The sequence below is a fragment of the Sus scrofa genome, chromosome 16, assembly GCF_000003025.6.
Source record: "Sus scrofa isolate TJ Tabasco breed Duroc chromosome 16, Sscrofa11.1, whole genome shotgun sequence".
NCBI lineage: Eukaryota > Metazoa > Chordata > Mammalia > Artiodactyla > Suidae > Sus > Sus scrofa.
The window spans coordinates 71,513,670-71,529,285 of NC_010458.4; the positions used below are offsets into that span (position 1 = coordinate 71,513,670).

A 15,616-nucleotide genomic window follows, 5' to 3' on the forward strand; every position below is an offset into this window, starting at 1 on the left:
GTTGCTGTGGCTCTGGCATAGGCGGGAGGCTACAGCTCCGATTCAACCCCTAGCCTGGGAACCTCCATATGCTGCGGGAGCGGCCCTAGAAATGGCAAAAAGACAAAAAAAAAAAAAAAAAAAAAGTCACTGGTACATAGCTGGTACTCAGTCAGTACTACATATTATGCGTAGCAGTAATAGTAATATTGCCGTTGCTGTTGATAGCTCATCCATGTTACACACAATTCCCAGCAGAAGGTGTAATATTTATACCTTTCTCATCCACTCACAGCGAATCCACATAACAAGATATTACTGTAGGGAAAACTGTGAAAACCCCTGCTGACGTCTGAGAAAGTGATAACGTTACTGAGGAGAGGAAGGAAAGCTTCGTCCTTGTTACATCCAGGCAGAAAGTTGTAGGGATGCTTGGTAAAATGTGCAAGGGGAAGGCACACTTACAATCTTTTTCTTGCTCAAACGAGGTCATGTCACTTCTGTGCATAAAACCTTCAGTGGTTCCAACCTTGTGCTCCTCAGCCCATCAGTGCTGGCCTGGGCTTCCCTCTCTGCTCACCTTCAGCCCCCAGCTCTGCCCACTCCTCTAGCAACAGTGGTCCCTTTCTGCTGTGTTGAGCATTCTTTCCCACCTGAGGGTCTGGCCCTTGCTGTTCCCTCTCTGTCACCTCTTCTCTTGATCGCAGCAGAGGGCCCATACAAGGCGCTCAATGACTATTTGTTGGCTGAGCTGAAGAAGACATGCCTGCCCAGTCACATAGCAAAGAGGAGCCTCATAGAAAACCTCCTTAGGCTGACAGGGACCATGACGGATGCGCCCTAGAACTGCTGGGAGACATTTGATGACCTTCCTCAGGAAAGAGAATGAGCGACATCCAAGAGGAAGGAGGCTGGGTGCGGCTAGAGGGGTTTGGGAGGGGCTCAGAGAGGCGTCAGATGAGAAGATGGAGTTAAGTTTGACTGTGCGGTGTGGGAGTGTGGGATGTTTTCAGGTTACAATTTTGCTTTTCAAATGTGACAACATCCTGAGCCTGTCCTGGAGCAGAGGGACTCGCTCGGGGAGACCCCAACAGCTGCAGTCCTATGGTAATTTGGTGCCTGCTTTGCCCACAGGTGTCAGACAGCGGCACCCCTCCCCTCTCATCTTCCACGTCGGTCAGGGTCCACGTCAGGGAGCAGAGCCACTTCCCTCCCTCTGCCCTCCCGCTGGAGATCTTCATCACCCTCGGTGAGGAGGAGTTCCAGGGCGGCATGGTGGGCAAAATCCATGCCACAGACCGAGATCCACAAGACACTCTGACCTACAGCCTGGCAGGGGAGGAAAGCCTGGCCGGCCACTTCTCCGTGGGCGCATCTGATGGCAAGATCATTGCTGCCCAGGGGCTGCCTCAGGGTCGCTATGTGTTCAACGTCACGGTCAGCGATGGGACCTTCTCTACCAGTGCCCGGGTCCACGTCCATGTGTGGCACGCGGGGCGGGAGGCTCTGCAGCAGACCATGTGGATGGGCTTCCCCCAGCTCACCCCGGAGGAGCTGGTGAGTGACCACTGGAGAGGCCTGCAGAGGTTCCTCAGCAACAAGCTGGACATCAAAAGAGCCAACATCCACCTGGCCAGCCTTCAGCCCGCAGAGGCCACGGCTGGGGTGGATGTGCTGCTGGTCTTTGAGGGGCATTCCGGGACCACCTACAAGCTCCAGGAGCTGGCATCCGTCATCACCCGCTCAGCCAAGGAGATGGAGCGTTCGGTGGGAATTCAGATGAGGTCAGCCATGCCCGTGGTGCCCTGCCAGGGGCCAAGCTGCCAGGGACAAATCTGCCAAGAGACAGTGCACTTGGATCCCAGGGTTGGGCCCACGTACAGCACAGCCAGGCTCAGCATCCTGACCCCGCGGCACCGCCTGGAGAGGAACTGCTCCTGTAATGGTGAGGAATGGGCCTTTCCCAGGACAACCGTGCTGCTGGGCTCAGTCAGCCTGGCTCTGGGGACGGACATCCCAGCAGGGGCTCTCCGGGGTAGTCAGGGGGATGTCCTGATGGGGCTAAAGGCCATGGCCCACCAATGAGACAGGTGCAGCCTCACAAAATCCAGCCATGGATTAACATACTAGTTCTGGTCACTTTTTGGAACTTGCAAAGAATGGTAAGAATACAAGAGGCAATTCAGCATGGTGGCTAGAAGCAGAGACTCTGGCGTCAAGTTGCCTGGGTTCAAATCCCAGCTCGGTCAACTTGCTAGCCATGCAATCTTAGGCAAATTATTGAAGCTCTCTGTGCCTTTGCACTGCTGTAGGGATTAAATGAGAATTACGTATCAAGTGCTTGCTTAGAAAAGTGCCCACATAACAAAAGTGGTCACCTAATCTGAGTTACTAACCCTGCTGCTATTATTACTATAGTCTGATGGTTTTAACCTCCAGGATTAGATGAGCTCAAGTTCAAACTCCAGCTCTATCATACTAGCTGTGTAACCTTGGGTGGGTGATTAAAACCCTCTGCGCTTCAGTTTCTCATCGATAAAATAATGAAAATATCATCTTCCTCCCCGAGTTGGTCCGGGGAATAAACTACTTAATGGGTATGAAAGCATCTAACCTCTAGCTGTCTCATACTCAGTACCCATCAGTGATGGGTGCCATTCCTTTCCATGGTGGCAGTTGCTACTCTAAGGCTCTGCTATGTGCCAGGCTCTGTGTGTATGTTCCCTAAACTTATTGTTACCACAGCCTCAGGGTCATTAGCCCCATCCACAGTCGAAACTGAGGTATGGGGATTGTATTGGTTTGCTTCAAACTATACAGCCTCCAATGAAGGGCTGGTTATTCAGACACCTGTGTGTCCCACTCTAAAGCCTGAGATCTTTGCTAAACTCTTCAGGAACTCAGTGTTCTGAGAAGCCTCTCCCCAGCACCGCTGGCATTAGGACCAATGCCCTGGGCCAGCTCAGGGGCATTTGCAAAAGAATGACATCACCTCTAGCTCGCCCTCACCCCCTGCCTGGCCTCACCTATGGGTCCACCCAGTTTGCATTAAGCAAATTCTTTCTTGGAAGATTTGGGGACTTTCTCCAGGGCCTGCTGGATTTAGGCTGGGTGAGCTACTCTGGGGTGTGTTTGGGGGAAGGGTCCTTCTTTGGGTCTCACCCTGGAGTTGGCTGCAGCAAAAGCTGTGATGGCTAAAGGTTCTCCCTTGACGCCCTGGCTTCAGATAGCAGAGGTTCTAAAATTCAAGACTGTGCAAAATCACCTGGGAAGTGCATTTGTAAAGTGACCTGCTCCTGGCTGACACCTTCAGAGGTTTTTATTTGGAAGGTCTTGGGCGAGACTTACAACTGGCATTTTTAGCCAGCACCTCAGGCAGTTCTGAAACAGGAGGGCCAAGGGTTACACTTTGAGAAATATAAGGTAGGCTGGCTTACTTGTCACTGGAATCACCTGGAAAGAAGTTTGGTTTTCGTTTGTCTGAACATTCCAGCGAAACAGGAAATATAGAAAGATGTATCATACATGCGTAGCTCGACAAGTTTTCAGAAACCAAGTACATGGTGTAACCAGCCCAAATCAAGGTAATCACTTAGATGAAGGACTAGAGCATGATCAGAAACCTCCCTTGGGCTCTCTTCCAGCTGCTACACCCATCATGGGGAGATTTTTAAAATACAGATTCCCCAGTGCTACCAGAATGACAGAATATTACTCTCTGAGAACTGAGCCTAGAATTCTGTATTTCAAAAGATTCTTCAGGAGTTCTTGTTGTGGCTCAGCAAGTTAAGAACCCAACATAGTGTACCTGAGGATGTGAACTTGATCCCTGGCCCTCGCTCAGTGGGTGAAGGATCCAGTGTTGCCACAAACTGTGGAATAGGTTGCAGCTGCAGCTTGGATCCAGCGTTGCTGTGGCTGTGGCATAGGCTGGCAGCTGTAGCTCCCATTTAACCCCTAGTCCAGGAACTCCCTCATGCCCTAAAAAAGATTCTTCAGCTGATTCAGCCAGCTGAAGAATCTTTGGGGATTCTTAATCTAGATCATATCCCACCCAACAATGACCTGCCGAAATGGAATTGCTGGCAATCAGCACATTCTAGATATACAGTATGGTAGCATCTTAGGATCTGGCAATCCCATGGGCTTAACTTTCTGGTTCTTTCTCCTCCTTTTGGCCTGGGTTCCCTCTCTTCAATAGCTCCTCTCCCCTAAGAATCTGGAGCTTGTCCTACTCATCCCTTCTCCTGACAACTGATAAGCTTATTGACACTAAGGTTTTAAGGATTTAATAGCTGAACTCACTTCTGGGGAGAGAGGATTTTTTAAAAATCTGGGGAGGGCATTGTTTAATATAATACAACATTCCCCAAGGGGGTTTCCTCAGAATGCCATCTCCAAGGGCTAAAGGTAGGTAGTCCACAGTAAAGGGTCCCATGGTCAAATACGCTTGAAAAACTCAACTTTAGGTGAAGCCTCAGACTCTTCACTGTACACATTAGCAACTGCTGTGGGGCACAGAACATGCACCGGAGTATTGGCCACACTATCTATCCCTGCCCTCTTCCCTTATCACAGAAGTGTCTCGACTTCTCAGCAGCATTTCATGTGGGAAGTGCTTACTCCTAATTACAGCAGTATCTTGAGGCAAACGGCCTGTGCAGTGTTCCTGAAATCACACATAAATGCAAAATTCTCTCCAATTCTACCTTTTTCTTCCCCCAAATGTGTCAGAAATAACATGGTAACTATGGAGATGGGAATTTTGATTGCCACACATTTGATGGATGATGTTTCTGGCTTGATTCTTGCTTTCTTAATGGTCTAAGCTCATAGTTTCTGACCCAGGTTTCTGATCCAAGGCAAGAGTTCCCGAGGCCAAAGGGAGGGATGCAGGGTGAGGGCCCCTGTCCCGTTGTGTGACCCTGGGCAAGCTACCCCACAGCTTCATTTCTTCCTCTATAAAATGTGAGTGATGACTCTGCCTGCCAGGGTGGAATGAGACAAAGGCAGTTTGAGGGCTCCTTGGGAACCACTTCGTGTGGGGGTGACACTTCCGTTTGCTCTCACAGGTACAGCCGCGAGGTTTAGCGGTCAGAGCTTCTGGCGGTACAGTCTCCCAAAGGCTCAGAACTGGCACATCCGTTTCCGTCTGACAACTCTCCAGTCACAAGCCATTCTCCTGTTCAGCAATAAGACAGCATGGCTCTCCCTGAAGGTAAGGCACTGCCAGCCTGAGAGGTTTCATGTGGGAGTGCCAGGCCGGGGAGGTGGGGCAGCAGAGGAACGGCCAATAAGGCTAGCTTCTGCAAGCAAATCCCTGCCTGGTTCTCAGGGATGCTGGGTGTGACTACCAGATCAGAACACGAGACCTTCCAGTCACGACTGGCAAAGCCATCCCCCTGGCGAAACATGTCCAGGTATAACGAGCTGTTCTGGGGATGCAGAGAGCCTCTGAAGACAAAAGGAGAGATGAGCGAGGCCACCTAGATCTGGTTGGTGCTTCTGTCACGTTTGCTCAGTAACAGACTAGTGTTCCCCAAGACGGTGGGAAGCTGGGGTGCTCAAGATGACAAGCCCAGCAGTAAGGTACATGGAATCACATAAGTAAAATGAATTTCCTTTCTAAGGGTCTTTCAGTCCTTCTGATTATGTCTTGGAGAAAGTCTCAGAATGCCTGCTTGACTTAACATCTCTATTGTACACACCCATCTCCCATTTTGACATAGAGAAAACAGACGTTGACAGCTAGTTAGAACCCTGTTCATTCAATACATATTTATTGAGCATCTGCTATGTGACTGTTTCAGGTGCTTGGGTCTTAAGACCAAACCTCTCTTAGAGCTTTCCTCCTCTGTGGGGAGACTGACAATAAACATAAACATCATATATCAAAAAATTATAGAATTTGTCCAAATGTGGTAAGTGCTTTGGGTTAAAAGGTAAAAGAGGTTAGGGGGGATCAGGAGTGTGGGGAATTATCATTTTTTAAAAGGTGGTCACTGAGGTGATAATTGAAAATAATTTGAAGGGGGTGAGAGAGTTTTAGCTATGCAGACCTCTTGGGGAACAGCTTTCCAGGCAGAGGAATAAGAATTGGCAGAAGATTGCTTGGCATATTTAAGGAACAGTTGAGATGTCAATATGGCCTGAGTGAAGTGAGCAAGGGGACAGTAGCCGCAGGAGTTGAGGTCAGAGATGTAATAGGATGAGGGCATATCTATAAAGGTTGCATAGGCCATTTAAGGACTTTGGCTTTTATTCTGAGCAGAGTTGGGGGCACCAGAAGGCTTTGAGAAGAGAATTAACATGGTGTGAAATATGCAAAAAGGGTCCTTGTGACCACTGTGTCGGGAAAAGACTTTAGAGGAACAAGGATGGAAGTGGAAAGATGCCGCCAAAAGGCAGTAATTCCAGTGAGAGACGATGGCGGTTCAGATCAGGGTAATGACGGTGGAACTGGGAAGAAGAGTTCAGATTCTGGAAAGATTGTCAAGGTACAGCCAACAGGACTTTCTGGTGCAATGACTGAGGACTCAGAGAGAAACAAAGGAGAAAGATTGTGACCTGAGAAATTAGTAGGAATGGAGTTTCCACCAACAGATCTGGACAAGGATATGGGTAGAGCAGGTTTGGGGGGACAACCAAGAGTTTCATTTTGGACATGTGAGTGTGAGGTACTTATGAGACCTCTCAGTGGAGCTGGACAAACAAAGTCAAGTGAGAAAGGTCTGGGAGATGAAGATCTAGGATGCTTCTGCATTTACATAGTAGTGAAAGCCATGAGACTGGGTGAAATCACCAAGGAGTGGAGACTGAAAAGAGACTAGACCAGGGATTTAGCCCTGAGATACTCCAACACTGAGAGGCTGGAGGACATGGAGAATCCAATAAAGAATGACAAGTGATATTGGAGGAAAACCAAGAAGGTATTGTATCTGGGAAGCCAGATGAAGGACATGTATCAAGAAGGAAGCAGTGAGTGATCAGCTGGGCAGTAGGCTGCTGGGAGGTCAAGTTCGGATGGGAAGTGAAATCAATCAATGGGTTTGGCCATGTAGAGGATGCTGAATACCCTGACACCAGTGGTTTCAGTGTTGTGGTGAGCAAGGATGGAATTTGGCTGCAAAGGGAAAGCAAAGAAAGAAACCACTATCTGGCAGAGAAGTGGGATCAAGAAAACTTAAAAAAAGATGAGAACAGTAGGAGCATGTTTGTATGATGACTGGGATGATCCAGCAGAGAATGAAAAAAGATGTAGGAAGGAGAAAGGAGAATCAGTGGCATCTTGTCCTTTAGGAGGTAAGGAGCAGGGAGGACCTAGAACAAAGGGAGAGATTGGCTTTGGGCAACTTGGACAGATGTGATGGTGAGAGTGCCTGTAAGTTCCCATCTGATCGCTGACAGCGAGGGTGGGGAAGAAGGTGCCAAGGGTCTGAGGAAAGAGAAGTTATAAATATGGTCATCTTGTGAGAGGGCTAAGGAAGACAGTGTGATTGCTGGGTAGCTGAAGGGCTCATGTGAGACTCGAGGTCAGGAAGTTAAAGGGAGACCTCTAAGCAAGGCTGTGCGTTTCTCCCCAGCCACGTTCGGTTTCATCATACTCATACAGAATAAGAATTGAGTTTTACCGGATGTATGTGTTTGTCAAGTGAGTTCTATCACGGAAAAGAGGGACAAGAATTTGGCTAAGCAATTTAAGCTTGATTAGGAATGAGGATATCACAGAGGGGAGACGGTGAAAAGATGGAAGGATCAACTGATTTGTGGTCCTCGGTAAGGGAAAGGAGTGTTTTGGGGGTTTTTTGGCTGCACCCATGGCATGTAGAAGTTCCCAGGCAAGGGATGCCATAGCAGTGACCAGAGTCACTGCAGTGACAGTGCTGGATCCTTAACCTGCTGAGCCACAGGGGAACTCCAAAGGAAAAAAGTGATTTAATGACAATGGTTTTTTTTCACTTTTTATTATTGTTATTTCCCCCAATACAATTTTTTTTCCTACTATACAGCATAGTGACCCAGTTACACATACATGCTTACATTCTTTTTTCTCTCATTATCATGCTCCGTCAGAAGTGACTAGACATAGTTCTCAATGCTTAACAGCAGGATCTCATTGCTAATCCATTCCAAAAGCAATAGTTTGCATCCATTAACCCCAAGCTCCCAATCCATCCCACTCCTTCCCCTCCCCCTTGGCAACCACAGGTCTATTCTCCAAATCCATGATTTTCTTTTCTGTGGAAAGGTTCACTTGTGCTGTATATTAGATTCCAGTTATCAGTGATATCATATGGTTTTGTTTTTCTCTTTCTGACTTACTTCACTCAGTATGAGAGTCTCTAGTTCCATTCTTTTTTTTTTTTTTGTCTTTCTGCCTTTTCTAGGGCCGCTCCTGCGGCATATGGAGGTTCCCAGACTAGGGGTCTAATCAGAGCTGTAGCTGCTGGCCTACGCCACAGCCACAGCAATGCAGGATCTGAGCCACGTCTGCAATCTGCACCACAGCTCACAGCAACACCGGATCCCCAACCCAGTAAGCAAGGCCAGGGATCGAACCTGCAGCCCCATGGTTCCTAGTCAAATTCGCCAACCACTGAGCCATGATGGGAACTCCTAGTTCCATCCATGTTGCTGCAAATGGCATTATTTTGTTCTTTTTTTATGGCTGAGTAGTATTCCGTTGTGTATATATACCACATCTTCCTAATCCAATCGTCTGTCAATGGACATGTGGGTTGTTTCCATGTCTTGGCTATTGTGAATAGTGCTGCACTGAACATGCGGGTGCATGTGAATGACAATGTTTTGTATAAGTTTTACTTATTTTTTGTCATTCTCTTTTATTAAAGGCAAGTTACATTTTTTTTCTATTTGCTATAATAATACTAAGTTTTCTTCTGAAGGAAATAAAGGTATAGTCAGTATTCAACCAGGGCAAAACTTAGGAAGATCCTGTACAAATGGCCAATTGCTGGAAAACGCTGGGTTAAATATCTGCATTTCACCCAGAGAAAGTTCTACTTAGCCCAGAATGACCAGAAAAATGTTTGGCCACAATTCATCCCTCTTCTTGAGGGTGAGGTGAACCAAAATGTTCTAAGCCAGTGATTCTCAGACTTTTTGATTTCAGGACTGTATTTATACTCAAAAATAATAGAGGCGCCCAGGGAAGATTTGTTTATGTGGGTAATAGCTACCGACATTTTCATTATTAGAAATTAAACTGAGAGACTTTTCAATATTTACTAATTCATTCTAATAACAAGAAACCCATTATAGGTTCACATAAATACCACCTTTTTAGGAGAAAAATCTTACATTTTCCATAATTAAAAAAAGAAGAGTGGCATCGTTTTACATTTCTGCAAACTTCTCTTATGTCTGCCTTAATACAGGCCAGCTGGCTTCTCGTATTTACTTCTGCCTTTATCTGTGGTGATAGTGCATGTCTAGAAATTTCCACTGTACGTGGGAGTACATGTGAGAGAATGAGAGTTGAGGAGGCAAATGATGTCTTGGATTATTACGAAAATAGTTGCCCCCCGTGGATTCCCTAAAGTCGTCTTGGAGATGCAATTGCTGAATAAGGGAGCAGGGCTGAGAGGAAGGCGTCTGGCCTCCCTGAAGGCTCAGGGTGCAGAGCACTGGAGAGGCCTGTGAAGAAGAATCCAAAGGACAGAGTCTTGCTCAGCAAAGCAGCTCTGGGCCTCGGTTTCCTCATCTGTGAAAAGGAGATGTCATCCCTGCCCAGACATCCCATGGAGAGCAGGTCCCAAAGGTGACCATAGACAGAAGAGCATTTAGGGGTTTTTAATGCTCTACAAACACAGGGTCTAAAACAGCCTTGAAAATCACCAAGCACTACACCCTCTGGCTGTGAAAATGCAATTCTTTGCACTGGTAGCTCTGAGCAGGACGTTCTATAAGTACTTGTTGCTTTTGCTGACAGCCCTCTGGGTTCTCTTTGCAGCTGGTCGATGGAGAGCTCCGGCTGGAATATCGCTGCCCAGGTGGCTTCGATGGAAATCTTTCCTCCCGGGTCCACGTGAATGACCAAGAGTGGCACTCTGTTCTGGTGGAGGTGACAGACACGTCCATTCGCCTGTTGGTTGACAGCACAGGCACAGCCTTCCTTGTGCTCCCAGAGACCTGCCAGGGCCTGAGGCCTGAAGGAGACCTCTTTCTGGGCGGTCTTGTCCTCTCGCATTCTTCCCCAAATGTCTCCCAGGGCTTCGAAGGCTGCCTGGATGCTGTTGTGATCAATGGAGAGGCGCTGGAGCTGCTGGCTCATGGCAAGAAGGCTGCAGGCTTGCTGGAGAGGCGGGCCCTCACCCCGTGCTGCTTCCACGGCCGCGAGTGCAGCCAGAACCCGTGTCTCAACGGTGGGAAGTGCACACAGACCCGCGGGGCAGGTAAGGCTGGGGCTGAGCCCTGCACTTATCCCAGGAGGCTCTTCGGAGGACTGGGTCAGGTTGGACGCACTGTGGAGTCTCCCAAGCATATTCCTCCACCACAGCCCCGTGAGGGAGGCATCGGGAGGGAGGAGAGCCATTAAAGCTCCATTTTACTGCTCAGAAAAACACTGGGCTACATAAGGGATGCCCAAGGAGCTAAAGGAACTCACCCAAGGTCACAGGGCTGTCAAGTAAGAGGTGCTCGGGGTGCAGACGCCAGTGGAAGTGGCCCTCTCTTCCCTTAGTGTCTAGTGAGTGATGAGTTGGGATCTGCTAGGTTTACACCAGGGGAGGCCAGGAGTCTTCTTTCTCTCCCAACAAAAGCTATCTTTCTTTCTGCTTATTTCTGGATGGACGAAGGATGCGAGTGGGGCCCTCTGATGGAGAAGGCTAAGTTCATCACACATCTCAGTGTCATCACTGGTCTGTGCTAAGTCTCTCCTTCTTATTCCCCTTTGGTCTATACGCCACTGCCTTCTCCCTTCCTCAATCTCAGAGGCAAACATTTCAAGTTTCTAGAGGAGTTCCTTCTAAATGTATTCTACTGTTTTCCACATGCGTGAATTTCTAACTTACATAAGGGATGTATCATGTTCTCCACTTTTCCATCCATGCTGCCATGAGTAATTCTTCTCCACTGCTTTTAACTGTGGCTCAATACTCCAAGGTGTGTGTGCGCCTACCTTTCTCCACTCTCCCCAGCAATGGACATCCCGCCTCCATCCACAGTGCTGCACTGGACACCCTCATACGTGCCGTTTTATGACCCTATGTGAGAGCTTCTTACACACACACACACACACACACACACACACACACACACACACACCCCACCTCAGAGATGGAATTCACATACTCAGCATGTGCAAATAGTTATTTTAACTAAATCAGGCCAGCTTGCTGTCCGGCATGGCTACAGCTGTCTGTCCTTCAACCAGGAAATGCATGAGGTTCCTAGGGTCCTGTATCCCTGTCACCCCTTGGCATCTTCCCATTTTCTCATGTTTGCCTGACTAATAATACTGTCATCTCCAGCTGCAAGGCATTCCAGGAGTCCGTCACTTTTGTGTTTCCACCACCGTCGGTTTGACCCCATCGCCTCTCATTTTTTCCTCTGCACCAGCCACCTCCCTGCTCTCCTGCTTCGCTCCCTCCAGCAGCATCTTCTCACAGGGCGTCTAAGTAATCTTTATCCCAGGCAGATCTGCACACGCTGCTTTCCTGCTTGGCACTGTGCAGTGGCTTCCCCTGGCTGTGAAGATGGAGTCTCGAGTCCTAATACCTGCGTGGGGCTCACATGCCCTGGCCCCTCGCACCTCCAGACCTGTAGCTCCTGCTCTCCCCCTGGATCCCTAGACCCACCCGCCCTGATGACATGCACACCCCCTCCTCCAAGCCTTTGCACACCTTCTCCCCTGCCTGAAACATCTTCCCCTTTGCCCCTCTATCATTTTGCCTGGCTAATATACATATAGCTGCCAGCCTACACCACAGCTCACGGCAACGCAGGATCTTCAGCCCACTGAGCGAGGCCAGGGATCGAACCCACAACTTCATGGTTCCTAGTCGGATTTGTTTCACTGCGCCATGACCGCAACTCCTGCCTGGCTAATTTTTACTCATCCTTCAGGTCTCAACTAAAGTATCACCGCCTCTAGGAAACTTCCCCTGCTGCTTATCTAGGCTAGTGCCCTCCCCCCCAACACTTCCCTCTAGTAAAACTATTTTAATGGTAATTACTAATAATATACTATTATCTATAACTGTCCAGTTTGAATCTCACATTTGCCATTTACTTGCTGTGTGACCTTGGGCAAATGTCATACACACCCTGGGCCTCATTTCCTGACCTGCCATCAACTTGTCCCGTCTCTGATGAGGACAATAAATAGCAACCCATCTCAGATGAGCTGATGCGTGACAATTCTTAGGACAATGACTACACTGAATAGCGTTGTCTCGGAGGGTGATGAGGATACCCAGTATTACCCTTTAGATGCCCGTTCACCATAGACTGTGAGCTGTTGAAGGGCAGGGATCAGAGCTTCTTGTCCAGCAGGGCAGCAGTGCCCAACACAGTGCATATGGCAGAGGGAGGCACTGGATAACTAGGTGAGAATGCTGGGTTCTGCAAACACACGAGGCCCCCCCTCCATCCTAGAGAACCTGTCCACCTGTGGCCACCTGGCTACCAGGCCGGCGCTCTCTCACCTCCCTGCCCTTCCTCCCAGGCTATGTCTGCACGTGCTCCCCACAATTCTCTGGGAGGCACTGTGAACAAAGAAATGAGAACTGCACTTCATTGCCCTGCCTGGAAGGTGGAACTTGCATTTCCTCTGCTGAAGGAGCCTCCTGCAACTGCCCTCACCCCTACACGGGAGACAGGTAAGCCTAGGAGAGGCCCCCTGCCAGTGGCTTCTCGCCCTGAGTGTGGCAACCACTGGGGAATGACCTCTGCACTCTGATCCCTAGAGGGGCCAACAGGCAGCCAGGGGCCCAGCGCCCCAGCTACTTGGCTTCTTGGCCTCTTCCACATGGCAAGGCATCTCCCACCACTGACGTCAGACCCTCTGGGAGAAGAGGTGCTCATTGTCAAGGCAGATTTCCCAGGCCCTATTCTGAACCTACTGACCTGGACTCACCAGGCGGAGGCCCAGCAATGCACATTTCCTACCAGCTCCTCAGGCAGTTCTGGTCTTTGCTGAAGTCTGAAAATGACTAGAGTTGTTATTCTCTGGCTTTGAACCATGACTTCCCAGAAAGCAGCCTGGGGACAATGATTCCACTTGGTACCGGCAGTGCTGTGGGTCTCAAGCCCCACCACTAGCCACCTGTGCCTTATATTACGCTGGCCTGGGTCGGGGGGCTCAGGGGAAGGAGAATCACCCCTAGAATCCGAGACATAAAGAGGCTTTGGCAATTCTTTGGTTTGGAAATTGGAAACCTCCCATTGGGGACCTTTAAAAAGCACAAGGGTGACTTGAGAAAAAATATAGATTCCTAGACCAACTAAACTGGAATCTCCGAGGAATGAGGTCTGGAATGTATAACGAGCCCTCCAGGGATCCCTTGTGGTCAGCATGAGCATATGAGATCCAGTGGTGTAGTCCGCCCACCCATTTTACAGATGCGGAAACTGAGGCCCAGAGAAGGAAAGGGCCTGTCCAAGATTCCCCTGTGTGTTTATGGTCCAAGTCCCTCCTCTCAGCACCTGGCTTTTCTGGCCCCACTGCCTCCCCTCACTCTGCAGCAGGGGTTGGGTGGGCTCTCCCTCTGGCAGATGTGTCCAGAGGACGCTTCCTGGTTGAAAGTGGTGTCTGCATTTTAAAAGAGGAACTTGGGGGAGGCCACCGTTTAACCCAAGAGGGCAAACTGTTGGTGGTGAAATTGCAGGCACTGGGACCCAGGTGGGATGGAGAGAGGCTTTCCCAATCTCCCTCGAAAGTGGATAAAGCTGGCCACAGATGTCTCCAAGGAGCCTCCCACTATGGAGAGCTGCACTGAGGCTGACCTGAGCGGTCAGACGGTTCTAGGTGCGCCCTCTGGAAAAGCGGTCCAGTGTAAGGTCTGCGGAGGGCCATGTTGGGTCCCTGCGACCTCTTGGTGGAAAAGAACAGGTGCCACTGGTGCCTGATGCCATTGCTGGGTGACGCCTGACCCAGAGGACAGCCGGGTTGCTGGCTGCCTCTACCGTGGTCTGTGACTGGAAATCTGGCCTCAGGGGTGGGCAGTGTATCCAGTGCTTGGATCTCACAGGTGGAAAGAAACAGACGTGCACAGAACCTAGATTCAAATGGTCATCAATGAGGGGATAGCTGAGTCCCACACCTCACTGGTGGAGGATAGAATGCTGACGTGAAAGTAAAGTTGGTGTGCTGATATGTGTGATAATCACACCTTTGTGTGTGTGTGTGTGTGTGTGTGTGTGTGTAAAACTGGAGAGGCGGGCTTGAACACAGAGGTCTCTGTCCCACGGACCTTTTAAGGCGGGATGTGGAAAGGGCAGTATAGTGACTTGGCCCCCCGACTGCTTCTCTGTCTCTGCAGGTGTGAGATGGAGGCAAGGGGCTGCACAGAAGGACACTGCCTTGTCACCCCTGAGATCAAAAGGGGTGACTGGGGGCAGCAGGAGATTCTAATCATCATAGTGGCCCTCCTGGTCCTCACTGTAAGCTCCACGGGGCTTCTTTTCTACTGCCGCCGCTGCAAGTCCCACAAGCCCGTAGCCATGGAAGACCCAGACCTCCTGGCCAGGAGCGTGGGTGTTGACACCCAGACCTCGCCTGCCATGGAGCTCAACCCCCTGAGCACCAGCTCCTGCAACAACCTGAACCAGCTGGAGCCCAGCAAGACCTCAGCTCCAAGTGAACTCGTCACTTTTGGACCCAGCTCTAAGCAACGGCCAGTGGTCTGCAGCGTGCCTCCCAGACTCCCTCCAGCAGTGGCTTCTTCCCACTCTGACAACGAGGCCATCATTAAGAGGACCTGGTCAGGCGAGGAGATGGGTCAGTACAGCCACAGGCCATTAGCCTCTGGGATTGACAGAAGCGGGTAGAAGACCGAAACACTGCGTTATCGGAGGCACAAGGGATTTCGGCCACTTTCCAGTCCAATCCACAGGGATGGGATACGAACGGATGGGGTCAAGGTCATGGGGGCTGGACCAGATCCCAGGCCTCTGGACTCAGAGCCTGTGCCTTATTCTGCTGCACCATGATCCACCACTCCACATTCCAAGTCACTCCATAGGACGGAGGTCCAGAGCAGAAATCTGTAGACCCGTGGAGTTCCCGTTGTGGCGCAGTGGTTAATGAATCCGACTAGGAACCATGAGGTTGTGGGTTGGATCCCTGGCCTTGCTCAGTGGGTTAAGGATCCGGCGTTGCCGTGAGCTGTGGTGTAGGTGGCAGACGCGGCTTGGATCCTGCGTTGCTGTGGCACTGGCGTAGGCCGGCGGCTGCAGCTCCAATTCAACCCCTAGCCTGGGAACCTCCATATGCCACGGGAGTGGCCCTAGAAAAGGCAAAAAGACAAAAAAAAAAAAAAAATCTGTAGACCCTGGATAGGGGTGGGTAGGACCCCTGGGGTGAAAGGGGGGGCTTCTGTATATTTATGATTTTCTGGAAGGGGAGAGAGAGGCAGTAGTCCAAACTTCCGGCTGCCCAGTCTTACAGGTGTAG

General features: G+C 49.9%; 1 protein-coding gene across 1 annotated transcript in view; it reads left to right on the forward strand.

Annotated features, from left to right (window-relative positions):
• The window catches only part of FAT2 (FAT atypical cadherin 2), an 83,174-nt gene that overhangs the window by 65,179 nt on the left and 2,379 nt on the right, over positions 1-15,616 (forward strand). Inside the window, 5 exon segments of the mRNA XM_021076658.1 lie at positions 1,114-1,924; positions 5,052-5,197; positions 9,953-10,394; positions 12,668-12,821; positions 14,484-14,941. Coding sequence (XP_020932317.1) covers positions 1,114-1,924; positions 5,052-5,197; positions 9,953-10,394; positions 12,668-12,821; positions 14,484-14,941 — 2,011 coding nt within the window.